Source organism: Elaeis guineensis, chromosome 3, assembly GCF_000442705.2.
Source record: "Elaeis guineensis isolate ETL-2024a chromosome 3, EG11, whole genome shotgun sequence".
Lineage (NCBI taxonomy): Eukaryota > Viridiplantae > Streptophyta > Magnoliopsida > Arecales > Arecaceae > Elaeis > Elaeis guineensis.
Window position 1 is genome coordinate 91,771,711 of NC_025995.2, and position 16,041 is coordinate 91,787,751.

Consider the following 16,041-nt stretch of genomic DNA (forward strand, 5'->3'; position numbering starts at 1 on the left):
GCAATAAAATATAAAATCTCATGTTCAATGTCCAGAATAATGCAAACATTCATAAATTTTCTGTCTTGTCAAAATAGATGCATCATCATATGTTAACGAGTGAAACCCCTTTTATTCAATAATTATTTCATGTCTTATCTTTCATTTCTCCTTTCATAATCACATAATTTTTAACCTTTTCTTTCTGCTTCTGGACTATCCAATTCTATACCTCAGTCATCATCCGGATCGAATCCATTTAAAAAGTCTTTCAAGACTGTCCCAGGATGAGCTCCTGGCCGGCTGTCCCACGTACGGAAGCCCGTGAGAGGCTGTCCCAAGCATAAGCTCCTGGCGGACTGTCCCAGGCATAAGCTCCTGACCGGCTAATCCACCTGTAAGCTAGTGGGGGCTGTCCCAGGCATAAGCTCCTGGCGGGCTATTCCACATGACAAGACTAGTCCATACCATATATCTCTTTCTTTTCATTAAATCATTATGTGTTGATTTCATCAAATCAATTCTGACTTGCATTATGATCAATTCAGATATGTCATATCCATATAATCATGCCATCAATCTCTGATACATATATATATTGACATACATACTCATGCTCAAAATCAAATAACAGTATCTCAGGTATAATAAATTCAACGATCTCAAATCCGATGATGCAAAATCAATAATGCAAGACCAACAGTAAAATAGCATATATATATAATAGTGATCATGTAAAGGGATTCTTACCTTTACCGATGACTGATCCAAGCACAGAAATCAATATTCTTCTTTGATTTATGAATTTCTCTAACAAAATATTCTACTCGATATCTTATGCAGACAATCGTCTCTTCATAACCCTGATCAAATATAAAATTATATATGCAGAAAATTACCGATAATCGATCTGATAACATAAATCTAGGATCTCTCTCAGGATTAACCAAAATTAAGATTTATCTAAGTATCTGGATCCTCCACTGATCCATAAGACTTTTAGAGAGAGAAAATTCATGAAGAGAGAAAAAATTCTAGAGAGAGAAAGTAGAGAGAGAAAATAGAGAGAGAAACCTTCGTATCCTTCCGATGAGGCAATCATGGTCGAGATCATCAGAGGTCCTATCAGGATGACTCAATATGAATCAAGTGTTATAAATTTCAAATAGGATCGGACTGAGATCAGATCTACCGCACGAATTTCGGAGCAATCTCAGATCATCTTATTTTCATCTCAATTTTATCCTAGGGTTCATGATGCAATCAGAGAGGAAGAAAAGATCCTAGAGAGACAAAATCCGTAAAGAGAGAGAAAAGTCTAGAGAGAGAATCTAGAGAGAGAAAATGTAGAGAGAGAAGGTAGAGAGAGGAGAGAGAGAAAATTTTTCTCTCTTCTTCTTCTTTTTATTTTATTTTATTTTTATTTTTTTTCTTTCTCTTTTTCTTTTTTTTTTCTTTTCTTTTTCTTTTTCTTTTTTCTTTTCTTTTTCTTTTTCCTTTTTCTTTTCTTTTTTTTTCTTCTTCTTCTTCCTTTCTTCTCTTCCCACGGGTTTCTTTAGGGCTTGCTCTAAGGAGTGTGAGGCCATCACGTATCCGACCCGGATGTTGGGTTCGGAGCGTGATATAGGAACCTTCGGACTTCTTTAATAAATTGAACAGAAAGAAGCTATAAGAAATTCCGAGCACAAATGGGCTACTGATAAAGTCATTACGGTCTGCATCCAAAAAGATAAAGCCATCATGGTTGGAAATAATTCTAAGATTGACAAGCAAGAAGACATAGCAAAGAATAGTTAGTTGTTTGAATTTTTTCTATGATCTTGAACTACCTCAAGTTGGCATCTTTTTTCGGTATCTACGAAGGAAAGAGCGGCAATTTATTTGAGGCATGTTGTGGCAAGGCAGGATTTGGCCATGCCCTATCTCAAGCATCAGCCACTGGCTTCACACGTTAAAGCAATCTGAGCTCCTTTTTGCACGACAATTGTGCATTCTTCCGAGTAAGGGTCTATTTGGATGAATGGAATAAAAATCCCATTGGATTCATTGGATTAGGTCAAAATAACCAGTTATAAATAGGCTTACAGGCTGGATTAGGCCTGTGTCCATAAGTACTCAGGATTAATTTTAGAGTGAGCACGCCCAAATTCCATAGGAAAAAAAAAATTCAACAGGTTTTTTTTTTTTCTTATGGGATTCAAGGCCAGCCCATTAATGAACCAGTCTTAGATCCCTCTGGATACGGCCTAGCTTAGTCCCTAAGCCTCCTCCTATGAGAAATTCTTTGTGCATCGCAGGTGGTATAGAAAATCCGATATAGAGCGCACCATTTTATGTGATTGATCCACGTAGCTACCGCTTTCCAATACGTATTTAATTTCTGTAGATCTATTTTTTCGTTTAAAAATTTTGTATGACAAAAATATCTCTATCCTTTGAAAAAAATTATGACATCTTGTAGTATATTATGACTTTCTATACACAGGATATGATAATATGACTCAAAAAATTATGACATCCTGTACATATTATGATATCCTGCGTCAAATTATGACTTTCTACATGTAAAATATCATAATATGACCCAATATGTTATAATATGGTCTAAGATATCATAATATGGAAGAGATATTTTTAACGAACCATTTTCTAATGCACATTTAATGCTGGTAGCTTTACTTTTTCGTTTGAAATTTTGAATGACGAAAATGCTCATGTTTTTTGAAAAAATTATGACATCCGGTGCATATTATGATATTATGCGTTATATTATGATATCCTGTGGATAAAAATTATGACTTTTTGAATATATGATGTTATAATTTTTTCAAAAAATAGAGATATTTTCGTCATTTAAGAATTTAAATGAAAAGATAAAGTTGCAGGTATTTAATATACATTGGAAAGTGATGACTACGTGGATCAACCGGACAAAACAGTGCACTCCACGTCGGATTTTCTACATCGCCCATAGTGCACAAAGAATTTTCCTTAAGCCTATTTCTAACCGGTGATAATGAGATTTTCAACCTATTCATCCAAACAGATCCTAAAAATTTTAAAATTTCTAACTTTGGTGACCATTTGTTTATCCGCTTGTATCTTCCATTTGACTTGAGAAGCACTCTTGCTCTCTTCCCTGCAAACTCACAATTTGCATCACAAATCATAGTTTCTTCAAAAAAGCTTAGGAATTCAACCTTCAAACATGAAAATTATAAATAGTGGGCGTAAAATAAGTATCATATGAGGTTGGATCATGATCAATTGATGGCTCAACCATATTTGGCACTGCTGAGTAATTTGTTTCTGAATTCACATGCTTGCTTTTCTTTGATTTAAATTTTTGAAATATCAAAATTTGACTTATGGAAACAAATATAGTCAATTCCATGGTACAGGATTTCTTTCTAGAACTTAGAAAAATTCAGAGTCAAATATATTAATAAAAAGCCAAAAGAATCTTCAGTCTAATAATTTTCTTATGGTTCAAAAGAAAACACCCTGATATCAAGTGATAAAACTGAAATACTTGCTTCCGGTCAGGTTTTTGACACTCTTGTTGGGGGAATGAAGGATAATTAACTCAAAAATAAACTCCAAACTGCGTGGAACACAAACAGCAATTTTTTTTCTTTAAAAACGATCCAAGTACACAGCAGCCAAATCTTTTTTTGTAGAGGAGACCCTCTGTCATCTACTCCAATGTGTTGCAGAAAACTTGGAGTACGTCTCTGGCTCCAATTGGTCAGAAATGAACAATTGCCTAAGTTGGTCCACTGTTCGACCTGTCGCCTCACAAGTGGAGTCAAGTCATGCCCCAAAGCTCAAGTTGGTCTCAGGTGGGGGTTTGCCATGCCACTCACTCCATTCTTTTCTTTTAATTGTTTCCATCGTTTTCTTGATGCTTTCAGATTGCTATAATTAACCTTGACCCACTTGATTTTTGTTCGGAACTCTTGGACTGCTTTCATCCAAAAAAAAAAGCCTCTTGGACTGCTGAATTGTTTTTGACCAAGTCTGCCAAAGTTTAATACTTCGACTTTTTCAAGTTGAGGTCCTTTTCAAATGTGAACAATCGTTTGCATCTCTTTATATATCTTTCACTGGGTTTTTTTTCACATGGCAAACTGATGGGGTCCTTTGGTGTCTAATCTCAGCCACGTATTAGTTGCAAATCATCATTGACTAACCCTCAAATCTCTCAACTGAGTTGATATTTCCTCTAGAGGATCGTACTTTGTCCTATGATGTAGGGATGACTTGGCGGGTAGGTACCTGGTTACCTATAAATTTGGTCAACTGTTTCTGCGTCCAAATTGCCTTCTACAGTGAAGGCCACGTCAAAAGCATTAACAAGCTCATGATATCAACATTCGAAGCGAAACTGAAGAGTTGTAAGCGTTAAGCAAAAGCAAATGTTTTATATTCACACAAGTGCGGGTGTTCCTGTCCTTATCTTTATTGGCTTCAGTGATCATGTTTTTGATGCATCTCAAAATCTTCGTCTAGATAACTAAGGTTGAAATCAGATCGGATACAAATCAGATATCAATATATCCATATTCATATTTATTTTATATAACGAATATAAATACAGATAAATATTATTTGAATATAAAAATTTATATTCATATTTATTTTAAATGAATATGTATATAATTCAGATATTAAAAATATGGATATAATTACGAATATAAGTTAAATATTTAAATTTTATAATTATAAAATTAAAAATATTACTAAATAAATGATAAATCAAATTAATAGAATGTTCATATGGTTGTATATTTTTTTAAAAATTAATTATTATTATATAAAATTATATAAGATTATGATAAATTCAAATATTCGGATATGAATCGAATAGTTATCTATCCATATTTATATATATTTTTTTAACAGATATGAAAAAATATGAATATTAATCATATTTTTTAATTTTTTTAATATTTATATTAATTTAGATATAAAAATAAATTTTAATAAATATTATCCATATCATTTTTATCCCTGTAGATAACCATGGTATAGGCGGGCCCCCTTCTCTCCAAGAGAAAAAGACATGCTGGACCTCATTATCCGAGTGCTGTTCCCACTAGGGTTTAGAAACTGCTGCCTACACGTTTTAATGTTCCACACTGCTGGTGGAGAATTTGAGGTGAAAAGGGCCAATAAAACACTAGTGCTATCCGAAGTGGCAAACCAGAAAGGACTATGAAAAATAAAACATGTCAATTTACTTCAGAAACACTAGTGCTGTTTGACCACCAATTACTAGAACAACAGTACTAGCCTAACACAAAAATGAGATATTTCCCAATTAAAAAAAAAAAAAAAAGGCGCCCAAACAAGCCTCGTAACACAATGTGCTCTTGTTACCAGCTTCCACATGGTTTTCTGAATGGGTGTTTCTGGGGTCCCGGAAGAATACATAACTTGACGCAGAATTTATAATTTCATACAGACAAACTTTGTCTCCCTGCTTTCCAGGACCTAGTTAAACTCTCGTGGTACGGAACCCTTCAGATCGATTCCGTGATCCATGGGTCCCTCCCTGTTCCTTTTTTAGTTTTTTTTTTTTTTTTTTTTGATAAATTTTGACCTGACCCTTTCAACGCCAACCCATCACCCCATGCAACGTTTTTTTTGTCATTTAATTTATATTTTATTTTATAAATAAAGAAAGACCTTTTCAAAATTAATGGTCATATCTGCAAAAAAAATACAGTATATTAATTAACGACCCGTTGCCAGGTCATAACGCGGAAAGCGTGACGACAGTTATTACCCTTTTAAGATTCGATTTTAATTAATAATAATGATGTACTTATCATCATTACCACCATTAATTCTTATATTTTATTCAACGTAATGATGCTTGGGATAATTCTGCCGTGCACGGAGGTGTGCTTTTAAGCGCCGCCGCCGCAATGGACGCCAACGCCACCAATGGGCCCCATCCTATTCGCTATCCGCAGCCCCGACAAGTGCTACGTGGCAGCAATCTAAGCCCATTGGACGGGACGAGGATCCTTTCGGGCCGGCTGAGAGACCGGTCCATCATGCGGCTTGGCGTCTCGGACCGGATAGACCGCTTCGGAAGCCAGCGGTGGAAGGAGTCCACGATCAGCGGTATGAATACCAACTATTAATTCCAGTGCCGTCATAATAATATTATTAATACGAAGGCCTGAGAGCTTCTTGGATTCTTGGTTCAAGGCTGAGAGATATCAATTTAGAGAGAGTAGTTGCGATTCAGAGAGTAGCAGTAGAAGAAGAATATTCGTATGGTTTTGGCAAATTCTGCTACTCATCAGATGATGAAGGTGGAAATGGAAGACGGGAGATGACACAGTTTCTGATTTGAGTTCTTCTCCGATGGAGAGAGTTCGGCCGGCGAGGCGGCTGTGGAGAAGGAACAGAGGATTGGATCATGAGCTGCTGACGAAGATGAATGAACTGGAAGGACTCTTGGCTGCTCATAAGATGGCCAGAGCTGGAGACTTGCAGTTAGATCGCATGCACAAGGCTAGGGAGAGAAGACCAGCTCCTGATCGATCGCCGGAGATTGGTAACGCAGTGGATTTTGATGGCAATTTTTCTTTGAGCATCGGGGATGATGAGGGTTGCAGTTACCATGCGAAGAAGTTGGAATGTTTGAGAGGAAGGTTGTATGAGAAATATATGGAGAAGAGAGATGCAAAGCTGAGGGAGGAGTGGGGATTGAGGAGGACATATAAGGAAGCTAAGATGAAGGCTATGTTGGACAGCTTGGAACAGAGTCAGGCAGAGTTGAAGGCTCGATTTGGAAGATCTGAGGAGAGAAAGGATTTGGCTTTTCAGGTTCGACATGCGGAGAAGCTGAAATCCTTCGTTGCTCGTTCCATGATGAAGGATACAGAACAGGTACTAAAAAGAATTCTTCTTTGCTAATTATCTTCTTCATGCTTATTTTTAAACCTAGGATCATGCTTAGTTTACAGGATATGAAGTTGAGGAACTTATTTTATTGTTGTTGAATTTTGGATAGTGCAAATGATTCAGGAATCATGGTAAAGTTTGAAAGTTTTCCCCTGAATTGTATGTTCTGTTTGTGTGGGTGCTCTTGTTTGTTATGAATCATGATCTCGGATGGCTTCAAGCAGCATGAGTCCTCATTAATTGATGATTGTAGAAAGCATTTGGTATGGATTTTTTATTCATTAAGAAAGGATTGTTCTGACCTAAAAGAGAATTTGAAATGAGTTATTTAATCCACAAGATGAAGTGTATATGTTAACCAGCTTGAACTTTAAAAAATTTCAACCTCGTTGCCTACCAAATGGTAGTAATTCTTCAGTTTATTTGACAATGTTCTGATAGTTTATTTGACAATGTTCTGATAGTTCTTTATGAAAAACATGATGGAAAATAGGTAGTATATGGAATGTTTCGAAGTTGAAAACTTGCTTGGGTATGCATAAACTTGCGTATTCATTGGTAATATTACTTCATGGTCTTCGTTTAAGTTCAAAAGAAAAAAAATATTGTTACCGTAATTATTAATATCATGATTGTTTCTAACTTATGGGTTACTCTTTAAGTCATTTTGCAATTCGTTTATAGCCTCCTCTATAAGAAAGATATTACTTTTTTGGACATTGTTATATGTAGTTTTGATTTCATACTTCTCATTGAATCTTCAAAGTGCAAGGCAAAGGTCCTTTCTTTTTTTATATCCTTGGACTTTTTCTATACTGCTTTCTCTTCTATAGATGGAACTTTTGCCACTTTAACATGCACACTTGATAAAGAACAAAAGTTGTTGACCTTATTATTTATAATGCGATTCGGTTTCATTTTGCAGCAGACAGTAGAGTTCATCCAGACAAAGGAGGAAGAAAATCTTGAACAGAAGGTTCAGTATGTTCAGTTTAAATTCTATGATGATACACGACTTAATGATGGTTCTTCTAGCAGCACTGACTCTAAGAAGCTATACTCTAGTAGAAGTGTACCTTCCTCCACATCTCAAAAATCAGTTGCACCCAATAGCAGATCTCCTATCAAATCTGGTTCCATAAGACAAAGGACTCAGCCTGAAAATCCTCTAATACAATCAGTTTCCAACAATTCTCACCACAGGAAGGAAAATATGAAGCCATTGGCCGGAACTAGCAAGATAACCCCTCGTTCACAATCGTGGACGCATGCTCGAAGCATGAGCATCAGTGAAGGTGTTCATATTGTCAAGGAAGAGAAGCCTCCAAGGTCCAAGTCTATGCGAAACATCTCAATTAGTTCTGGTGAGTTAAAAGACCTTTCATCAGTAAACACTAGCATCCCCAGACCGACACCGTCAAGATTTTCGAAGGAGCAAAGCAAGCAAACCTCCAACAGGTTCCAAAAGATACACGAGTCGAAGCCGTTTCTTAGAAGGGGCAATGGGATAGGACCTGGTGCTGGAGCTGCTATAGCTAGATCCAGGACCTGCATAGCTTCTGAGATGCAGAAAAGTGGAGAGGAGTCTGAAGGGTTGGTAGGTCAGTATGAATGTTCACCTGACACAGTTGAATATAAGGATGAAGAAGAATTAGGAAGAACATCCAGTGAAGGCAGGGAAACTGGTTTTCCTTCTGACTCAGATAGTGGGAAATCAAGATCCAGCCAAGAATTAGGAAGTATTAGTGATCCCAGACCTGCTAATGGTGATGACTTTACAGCTATATCTAAAGCAGATGATGATTCACCTACTGCTTCTAAGTTTATCGCCTCTGCAGGGAGTATGGAAGAGTTACAAGAACAAAATCCTGAATCTTGGAACTCACACATCAAATATCCACATTCCAATTCTCATGAGGCATCGGATGTTGATGCTTCGGTGGCTATGAACCAAATGGAGGAGGCTGATCCTGCTCGAGTAAGGAAGAAATGGAAGAAAGCTGAGAAACTTGTTCTTGCCACTAAAGATTCCCATCAACCGCGAAATGGTGTGGCAGAAGGGTTCAGGAGATGGTTTAAATTTGGGAAGAAACGCAAGGTGGTGAAAAGTATAATAAATGTTACGGTATCCGTCTCAGCAGCTTCTGGAGCTGGTGATGATATAGAAAATGACCGTGATCTGGCAAGCCAATCATCGGATGATCTAAGGAAGTTGAGAATGGACTACTCAGTTCCTGCTTACCATGACATAAATGAGGGCAAGGTTTTTCCTGATCAAGGTATCCTGTTTTCCTATTGATTAGTCTCTGTATTGTTTCTTTCCCAGTTCCTTATTTTGATGTTTCTGCTAAGTTTTTGGTTTTCTTTCTGGTGAACAGAAAGAAAAAACTAATTTAGTTTTTATATCGTCCCTCCAACTTTCTTAATTTTCCAAAGCTACTATGCAAACAACCCCCTTATTAAGCAGTTAGGAAAAAAAATATTAGCTGTTTCAAGCTTATTCAGGACTAGGGAGGATTCTGTCTTTTTTCTTTTCTTTCATTTCTACAGTAAAAAAGATGGAGGTTTTGTTGGTTGATCTTAATATACATCTCCACAATTAAGAATCTGTCTTTGTATTACTTTTCTGTGGGTTGATATGCGAAGCTCCTAAGCACAAGTTTTTCCTTAATTGTAATCCAGACTGAAGCTCAGTGCCTCTAGTTTCAAGTTATTGTCACATTCTAGATGTCATGGTTCTAAACTTATCCAAGACTGTCAAACTAGTCAACTTTAGGTGTTTGGATTTTCTTCTACCTATTTCTATATTCAGTTTCATATTACATCATCAGGGATGCCAATGAAAAAAGCTTAGTCATGGTTGTAGTTCTATAGCCACATTAACTATGTTTACCCTTTGCAGCAGTTCCATCATTACATTGCTCCAGTCCAGGTGCTCCTACAAACTCCATACCGAAGGAAGATTGCGTATGTGGAAACTCTCCAAAAGGTAACTGCTTCATAATGAATTACGTGCGACTTCATAGTGTTATATAGTTTGGGAATATCAGAAACAACTTCTGAATGTCCAAGTCTGCAAGTGGATTTGGGTGTCTTAAATTGTTCTGATACACATGTATTTGCTTATATTTGTTGCCTCTATCTCCTTAGTGATTATGAATTTTTGCAGCACATCGGTCAATGTTATCCATTCCTTCATTTCATAGCAAGGGGAGAAAATCCAAGCTTAAGTGACAGAACGACGGTCTACAGCATCAGCATTTTCCAACCATGCCAGAGCATGATATATTAATGCTGATTTGAATGATTTCCATATATGCTAGACATCCCAGTTATAGTCTGAAAAAAAAAAAAAAAAAAAAAAGTCTTCCATACTTTTTGGTGTGTCATGTGATTCACGTCATGGAAATCAAATTCTCCCTGTTATCTCTCAGTTTTGTATAGTTTGTGGTCATGAGGAGTTCATTAGGCCAAACCACGCTGATGCTTCCAGGAATTTTTTTTGTACTAGAGCAATTCCTTTTGTAGCTTGTATTTGTATGTTGGCAATGATACACTTGTGAGATATTTGATTTATACAAATCAGAAGGGATTGCTTTCTTCTTCTTATTTGGCTGCTTTTTGATCTTTAGTTCCGTCATATAATTCAATGCTTTTTCAAATTAAAAAATACATGAACTTTCTCAGTCATAAGATGGTAAGATTCAGAAATTAGTTATTGGAAGGCAAACCTGTTGTATTTGATGTGTCGAACTTTAGCTTGGAGGTAGCTGATAGTTGAATTTTAAAAGCCCTAGAATGCGATTAAATCATGATCAGGGAAAACATGATTAAAGTTTATTTCCTTATTAAGAATTTGATAAACAGTTCCTTTCGTAAGAAGTGTGTGGACTAGCCGAGATATCAAAACTGCATTTGATTGACGCATGCCAAAGATCACAATATAAGATAATGCTGAAATTTCCATTGGTAAAGGGACACAATAACTTGCAATTATTTATTGTTAGCTTTGGCACCATTCTCACTGTCATGCACATATTATTTACTCCCTTTTGGCTGGTTGTAACCGGCCTTAATATTCCTGGGTCCTGTGGGGTTTGAGTTTAATGGAATGGAGCTCAGTGCTGAAACTTACTAGAACCATGCAAGATTAAAACTACATATTTCTCTGAGGTTGTTGGACTTTGTTGAATTATATCATCAGATTTTCAGTTTTGCAGTTTTTTAAATGAATAAGCCTAATGTAATATGTTAACTTTCTTAGTAGTATAAAACTTGGGCAAATATGGGTTGCAATCTAAGAAGTACACTGAAATGCATTTCAGATTTGCCTTGTGAACGGACAATCAAATATAGAATTCTGGATCTGTTGGGTGGATGTCTGGCCAGGACACCACCTCCCAAGACCCTTTCAGTACCACGCGATGCAGCAGGAAGAAAGAAGAAACAAAACAAAAGGAAAAACAATCAAAATACGTGGATCAGCCACAAAAGGGCTCGCCTCCACGGGGCATGCAAACTTCACTATGAAAAGAAAATTTTACAAGAGGAGACCTCACCCTCAACCCTTATACACCCAATTCTCTCTCACATGAAGTTCCCCTCACAAAAGCTCTCTCTCTCTTGGAGACCCCCCTGAACCCCTGAAGAGCCTGGCGACCGCTGTCCAGGAGCCTCCTGCTCCTTCTCTCACAGCACACCCGCGCCTCTCTCTCTCTTCACGCTGGTTCGTACGGCTGTACGATGAAAACCCGAGCCCCCACACCTTCTCTGCTGTGTCTCAGGCCTTTTAAAGGCTTAAACAGACTTTAAACCATGATTAGAGAAGGATTAGGAATCCTAAACAAAGCCAAAAACCCTCCTGACCGTCGGATCAAGACCGGGAGCTCTCTGGGCCATCCGATCGCGCTCCGGTCCACGGAATAGGGCCGTGGACCTCGAGAAATGCATGAGAAACGCCCACGCGGTCCACAGACCGCGCCGTGGACCACCCGGTCCACGGTGGACCACCCGGTCCACGATGGACCGGGGCAAGGGCCAGCAGGCCCGCTGGCCTGGGCCGGCCCGCGCGCACGGGCCTGGGCCGCGCGCCCGCATGCGCCTAGGCCGCGCGCCCGGCCTGGGCCCCGCGCCCCGCTGGGCCGCGCGCCCGCCTGGGTCGAGCGCCCGGCTGGGCCGCGCGCCCCGCTGGGCCGCGCGCCCGCTTGGGCCGCAGGCCCCCCCGCGCGCGGGCCTGGGTCGCGCGTCCCGCGCGCCGCCGCCTGCGGCCGCGCCGCTGCCGTCCGCCGCCGGTCGCCGGCGGTCCTCCACCGCCTCGATTTTCGTGCCATCTTCGAAAGCTCGTATCTTCTCCATCCGAGCTCCGATTCAGGTGATCTTGGTCTCGTTGGACTCCGTTTTTCGCCGCGAACCTCGCTGTGGGCTCAATGTGGGCTGAATCTCGAGGCATCAAATCCTAACAATCTCCACCTCGACTCGATATTCGGCCTCCTCCAAACTCCGAGAGCTTCTGGATCTTCTCACCCCCATGCCCTGGGGCAATCGCCTGCTGATCATGGATGGGCAAACATGGGAGTCGAGCCAGGCTGCTCGATCCCATCTCCGTCGTATGCTGTGCTCCTCCTGACCTGAGACCTGCTCGGGGCATCATCCTGCGGCAATAGGAATCTTACCTTGCGACGTCGCCTCTCGTCCTCCCGAGTCTCCTGTCTCGTGCCCGATCCGCCTCCTGGAGCTCCACCTCGCTCTGGGCTCCACCTGGCTCCCGATGCTCCACCTCGCACTGGGCTCCCTGCCAGGTAATAATGTCCTCTGCTCCCCTTCTTCCCCTCCAGCACAATCCTATCGCCGCGTAGCACCCTCAGGATTCCTCCACCAGCTACCGTCCTGTAGCCTCTCGAATCCAGTCTGCTAAGTGAGATAAGATTCCGCCTGAAATCGGGTATGTATCGGACCTCCCCCAATCTCCTCACTGCACCGTCATGTGTCCTCCAGCTGACCGTCCCAATGCCTCTGATCGCACAGCTCGATCCATTCGGCAGATATACAGTGCTCTCACTGTTCTCCAGGGAGTCAAACTGCTCCTCTCTGCAACACACATGATAGGGGCATGCAGAATCTAATATCCACTGCTGGGAAGAAGTAGATACCTTGTCAGATATCTCCAGGACATCTCCATCTGAATCGCTGCCGGCCGTCGCTACAGCAGCCACCGTCCGATTTTTCAGTTGAGGGCAATCTCTGGCTAGATGCCCCAACTCTTCACACCGGTAACACCTGGTTTTGCTCAAGTCCCTCCTGGACTTAGACCGCCCTCGTTGCGATCTCCTGTCGCTCCGTCTACCGCCTCCTGCACCTCCAGAAGCCACCAAAGCTGAGCTATCGCCACCTGAGCTCGAAGCTGGATTCTCCCTCCTGAGAACCTCGTTCTGGAGTATCGCCGCGGTGACCTCGTCCATCTTGATAGTGCTCTTCCCCACTAGAAGAGCAGTCACCAAGGACTCGTACGAAGAAGGAAGCGATGCCAGCAAAACCAGCGCCCTGGTCTTCTCCTCAACGTTCTCGCCAACGCTGAGAAGGTCGGTGAGGATCTTCTGGAAGTGGCTCAGATGCTCCTGCACGTTTTGTCCCTCAGTCATCCGCAGTTGGTAAAACTGCCTCCAGAGGAAAAGAGTGTTGGTGAGAGACTTCGCCATGTACAACTCCTCGAGCTTCGACCACAGCATCGTCGGGGAAGTCTCGCTCAGCACATGGATCACCACCTCATCCGCCAGGTACATGCGGATGGTACTCACCGCCTGCATCTGTAGCCGTTTCCAATCCCGCACCTCCATGGTGGTCGGTTTCTCATCGCACAAGAGAGCTTCGATCAACCCCTGTTGGATGAGCACGTCCTTCACCCTTGCCTGCCACAAGGAGAAATTGCTCTTACCATCAAACTTGTTGATCTCCATCCTGATTGTTCCTGTTTTCTCCATCTTCAGTCTTGCTCACCACCACTGCAATCTGCATCCTTGCACCGCCTTGCTCTGATACCACTTGTTGGGTGGATGTCTGGCCAGGACACCACCTCCCAAGACCCTTTCAGTACCACGCGATGCAGCAAGAAGAAAGAAGAAACAAAACAAAAGGAAAAACAATCAAAATACGTGGATCAGCCACAAAAGGGCTCGCCTCCACGGGGCATGCAAACTTCACTATGAAAAGAAAATTTTACAAGAGGAGACCTCACCCTCAACCCTTGTACACCAAATTCTCTCTCACATGAAGTTCCCTCACAAAAGCTCTCTCTCTCTTGGAGACCCCCTGAACCCCTGAAGAGCCTGGCGACCGCTGTCCAGGAGCCTCCTGCTCCTTCTCTCACAGCACACCCGCGCCTCTCTCTCTCTTCACGCTGGTTCGTACGGCTGTACGATGAAAACCCGAGCCCACACCTTCTCTGCTGTGTCTCAGGCCTTTTAAAGGCTTAAACAGACTTTAAACCATGATTAGAGAAGGATTAGGAATCCTAAACAAAGCCAAAAACCGTCCTGACCGTCGGATCAAGACCGGGAGCTCTCTGGGCCATCCGATCGCGCTCCGGTCTACGGAATAGGGCCGTGGACCGCGAGAAACGCGTGGGAAACGCCCACGCGGTCCACAGACCGCGCTGTGGACCACCCGGTCCACGGTGGACCGGGGCAAGGGCCAGCAGGCCCGCTGGCCTGGGCCGGCCCGCGCGCACGGGCCTGGGCCGCGCCTGCGCGCGGGCCTGCGTGCGCCTGGGCCGCGCGCCCGCGTGCGCCTGGGCCGCGCGCCCGGCCTGGGCCGCGCGCCCGCCTGGGCCGCAGGCCCCCCCGCGCGCGGGCCTGGGTCGCGCGTCCCGCGCGCCGCCGCCTGCGGCCGCGCCGCTGCCGTCCGCCGCCGGTCGCCGGCGGTCCTCCACCGCCTCGGTTTCGTGCCATCTTCGAAAGCTCGTATCTTCTCTATCCGAGCTCCGATTCAGGTGATCTTGGTCTCGTTGGACTCCGTTTTTCGCCGCGAACCTCGCTGTGGGCTCAATGTGGGCTGAATCTCGAGGCGTCAAATCCTAACAGGATCTTTCTGTTTCTTTATGTTTTTTTTTTTAATAAAAAATAGAGTTACAAGAGTGCTGTAAATTGAGATATAAGATTTAACACACTAATTGATCATTTTTTCTTGCATTTATGTGGTAAAGTTGAATTGATGAACTGTAAATTTAATGCATGAGTATGAAAAGCATTTTAATTTTAGGAACTTCGAAAATATGGTTATTGGCCTCTAAAAGAAAAAAGGAGAAGCGCCCCACCCCACCCACTTGTTTTTGGTCCCTGTATCAGAAAGTATTCAGAAACAAGCTCTCTAAATGCATGTCTTCACTACTTCCACTTACTGAACAATGCATATCTAGTTTATTTAACTGAAGAGACAAAGAAATCCATTCATCATAAAGAACCAAATTTCATGTTATCTCAAATATCTAAAAGAACAAAAGATAGTAATCTAACCACTTGATTCTTTAGTATTGTTATTGATATATATGTCTTCGTGAATCAGTTTTTTGATGAGTTTATAGTTAGAAGTGAAAAACCATTGATGAGAGGTTATGATTGCTGGTAAGGTGGGAGGAGGCCATGGCTGTCTACCTTGCAACTACCTTAAAGGCACTTTGATCAACGGTAGACCACCTAACACGGCTATTTAGAACATCTAATGGAGCTTTTTAACATAGAGTTCAGGGAGGTGGGAGCAATGATAACCATCCAATCTATAGTGTGACTAATATCTGGTTGCACCGAAAGCAGTGAGTCGGGCTAGCAGCAACAGCTTGAACATGATATTTGACTCATGGTTTTGATCTGAAGTCCATGATGAGAATGAGGATGGTTCCTGGCCAGTTCATCGAAGATTCAAAGCTATACGTAAAGCACCATTTAACTGTGAACATGCATGCCGTCCAAAGAATTTGTTATCAGTCTAAGCCATGATTAACTCATCAAAGATAAATGACTGGATTGTTTAAAAAACTTCTCTAATTGTTACATTCAAGATAATACTTGGCACGATGGAGTAATATTTCTTTTCAACACTCCAACTTGCCAAATGCCGATGATCACACTGTAATCCTTGAAATTATAA

The 16,041-nt window shown here is 41.7% G+C and overlaps 1 protein-coding gene across 1 annotated transcript; it reads left to right on the top strand.

Annotated features, from left to right (window-relative positions):
- Positions 1-6,171: 6,171 nt before the first annotated feature.
- LOC105042024 (uncharacterized) lies at positions 6,172-10,512 on the top strand. The gene is given in 5 exon segments (XM_073253976.1): positions 6,172-6,322; positions 6,324-6,888; positions 7,829-9,182; positions 9,809-9,892; positions 10,110-10,512. Coding segments are annotated over 5 exon segments (2,142 nt in total). The 5' UTR covers positions 6,172-6,269; the 3' UTR covers positions 10,196-10,512.
- Positions 10,513-16,041: the final 5,529 nt, after the last annotated feature.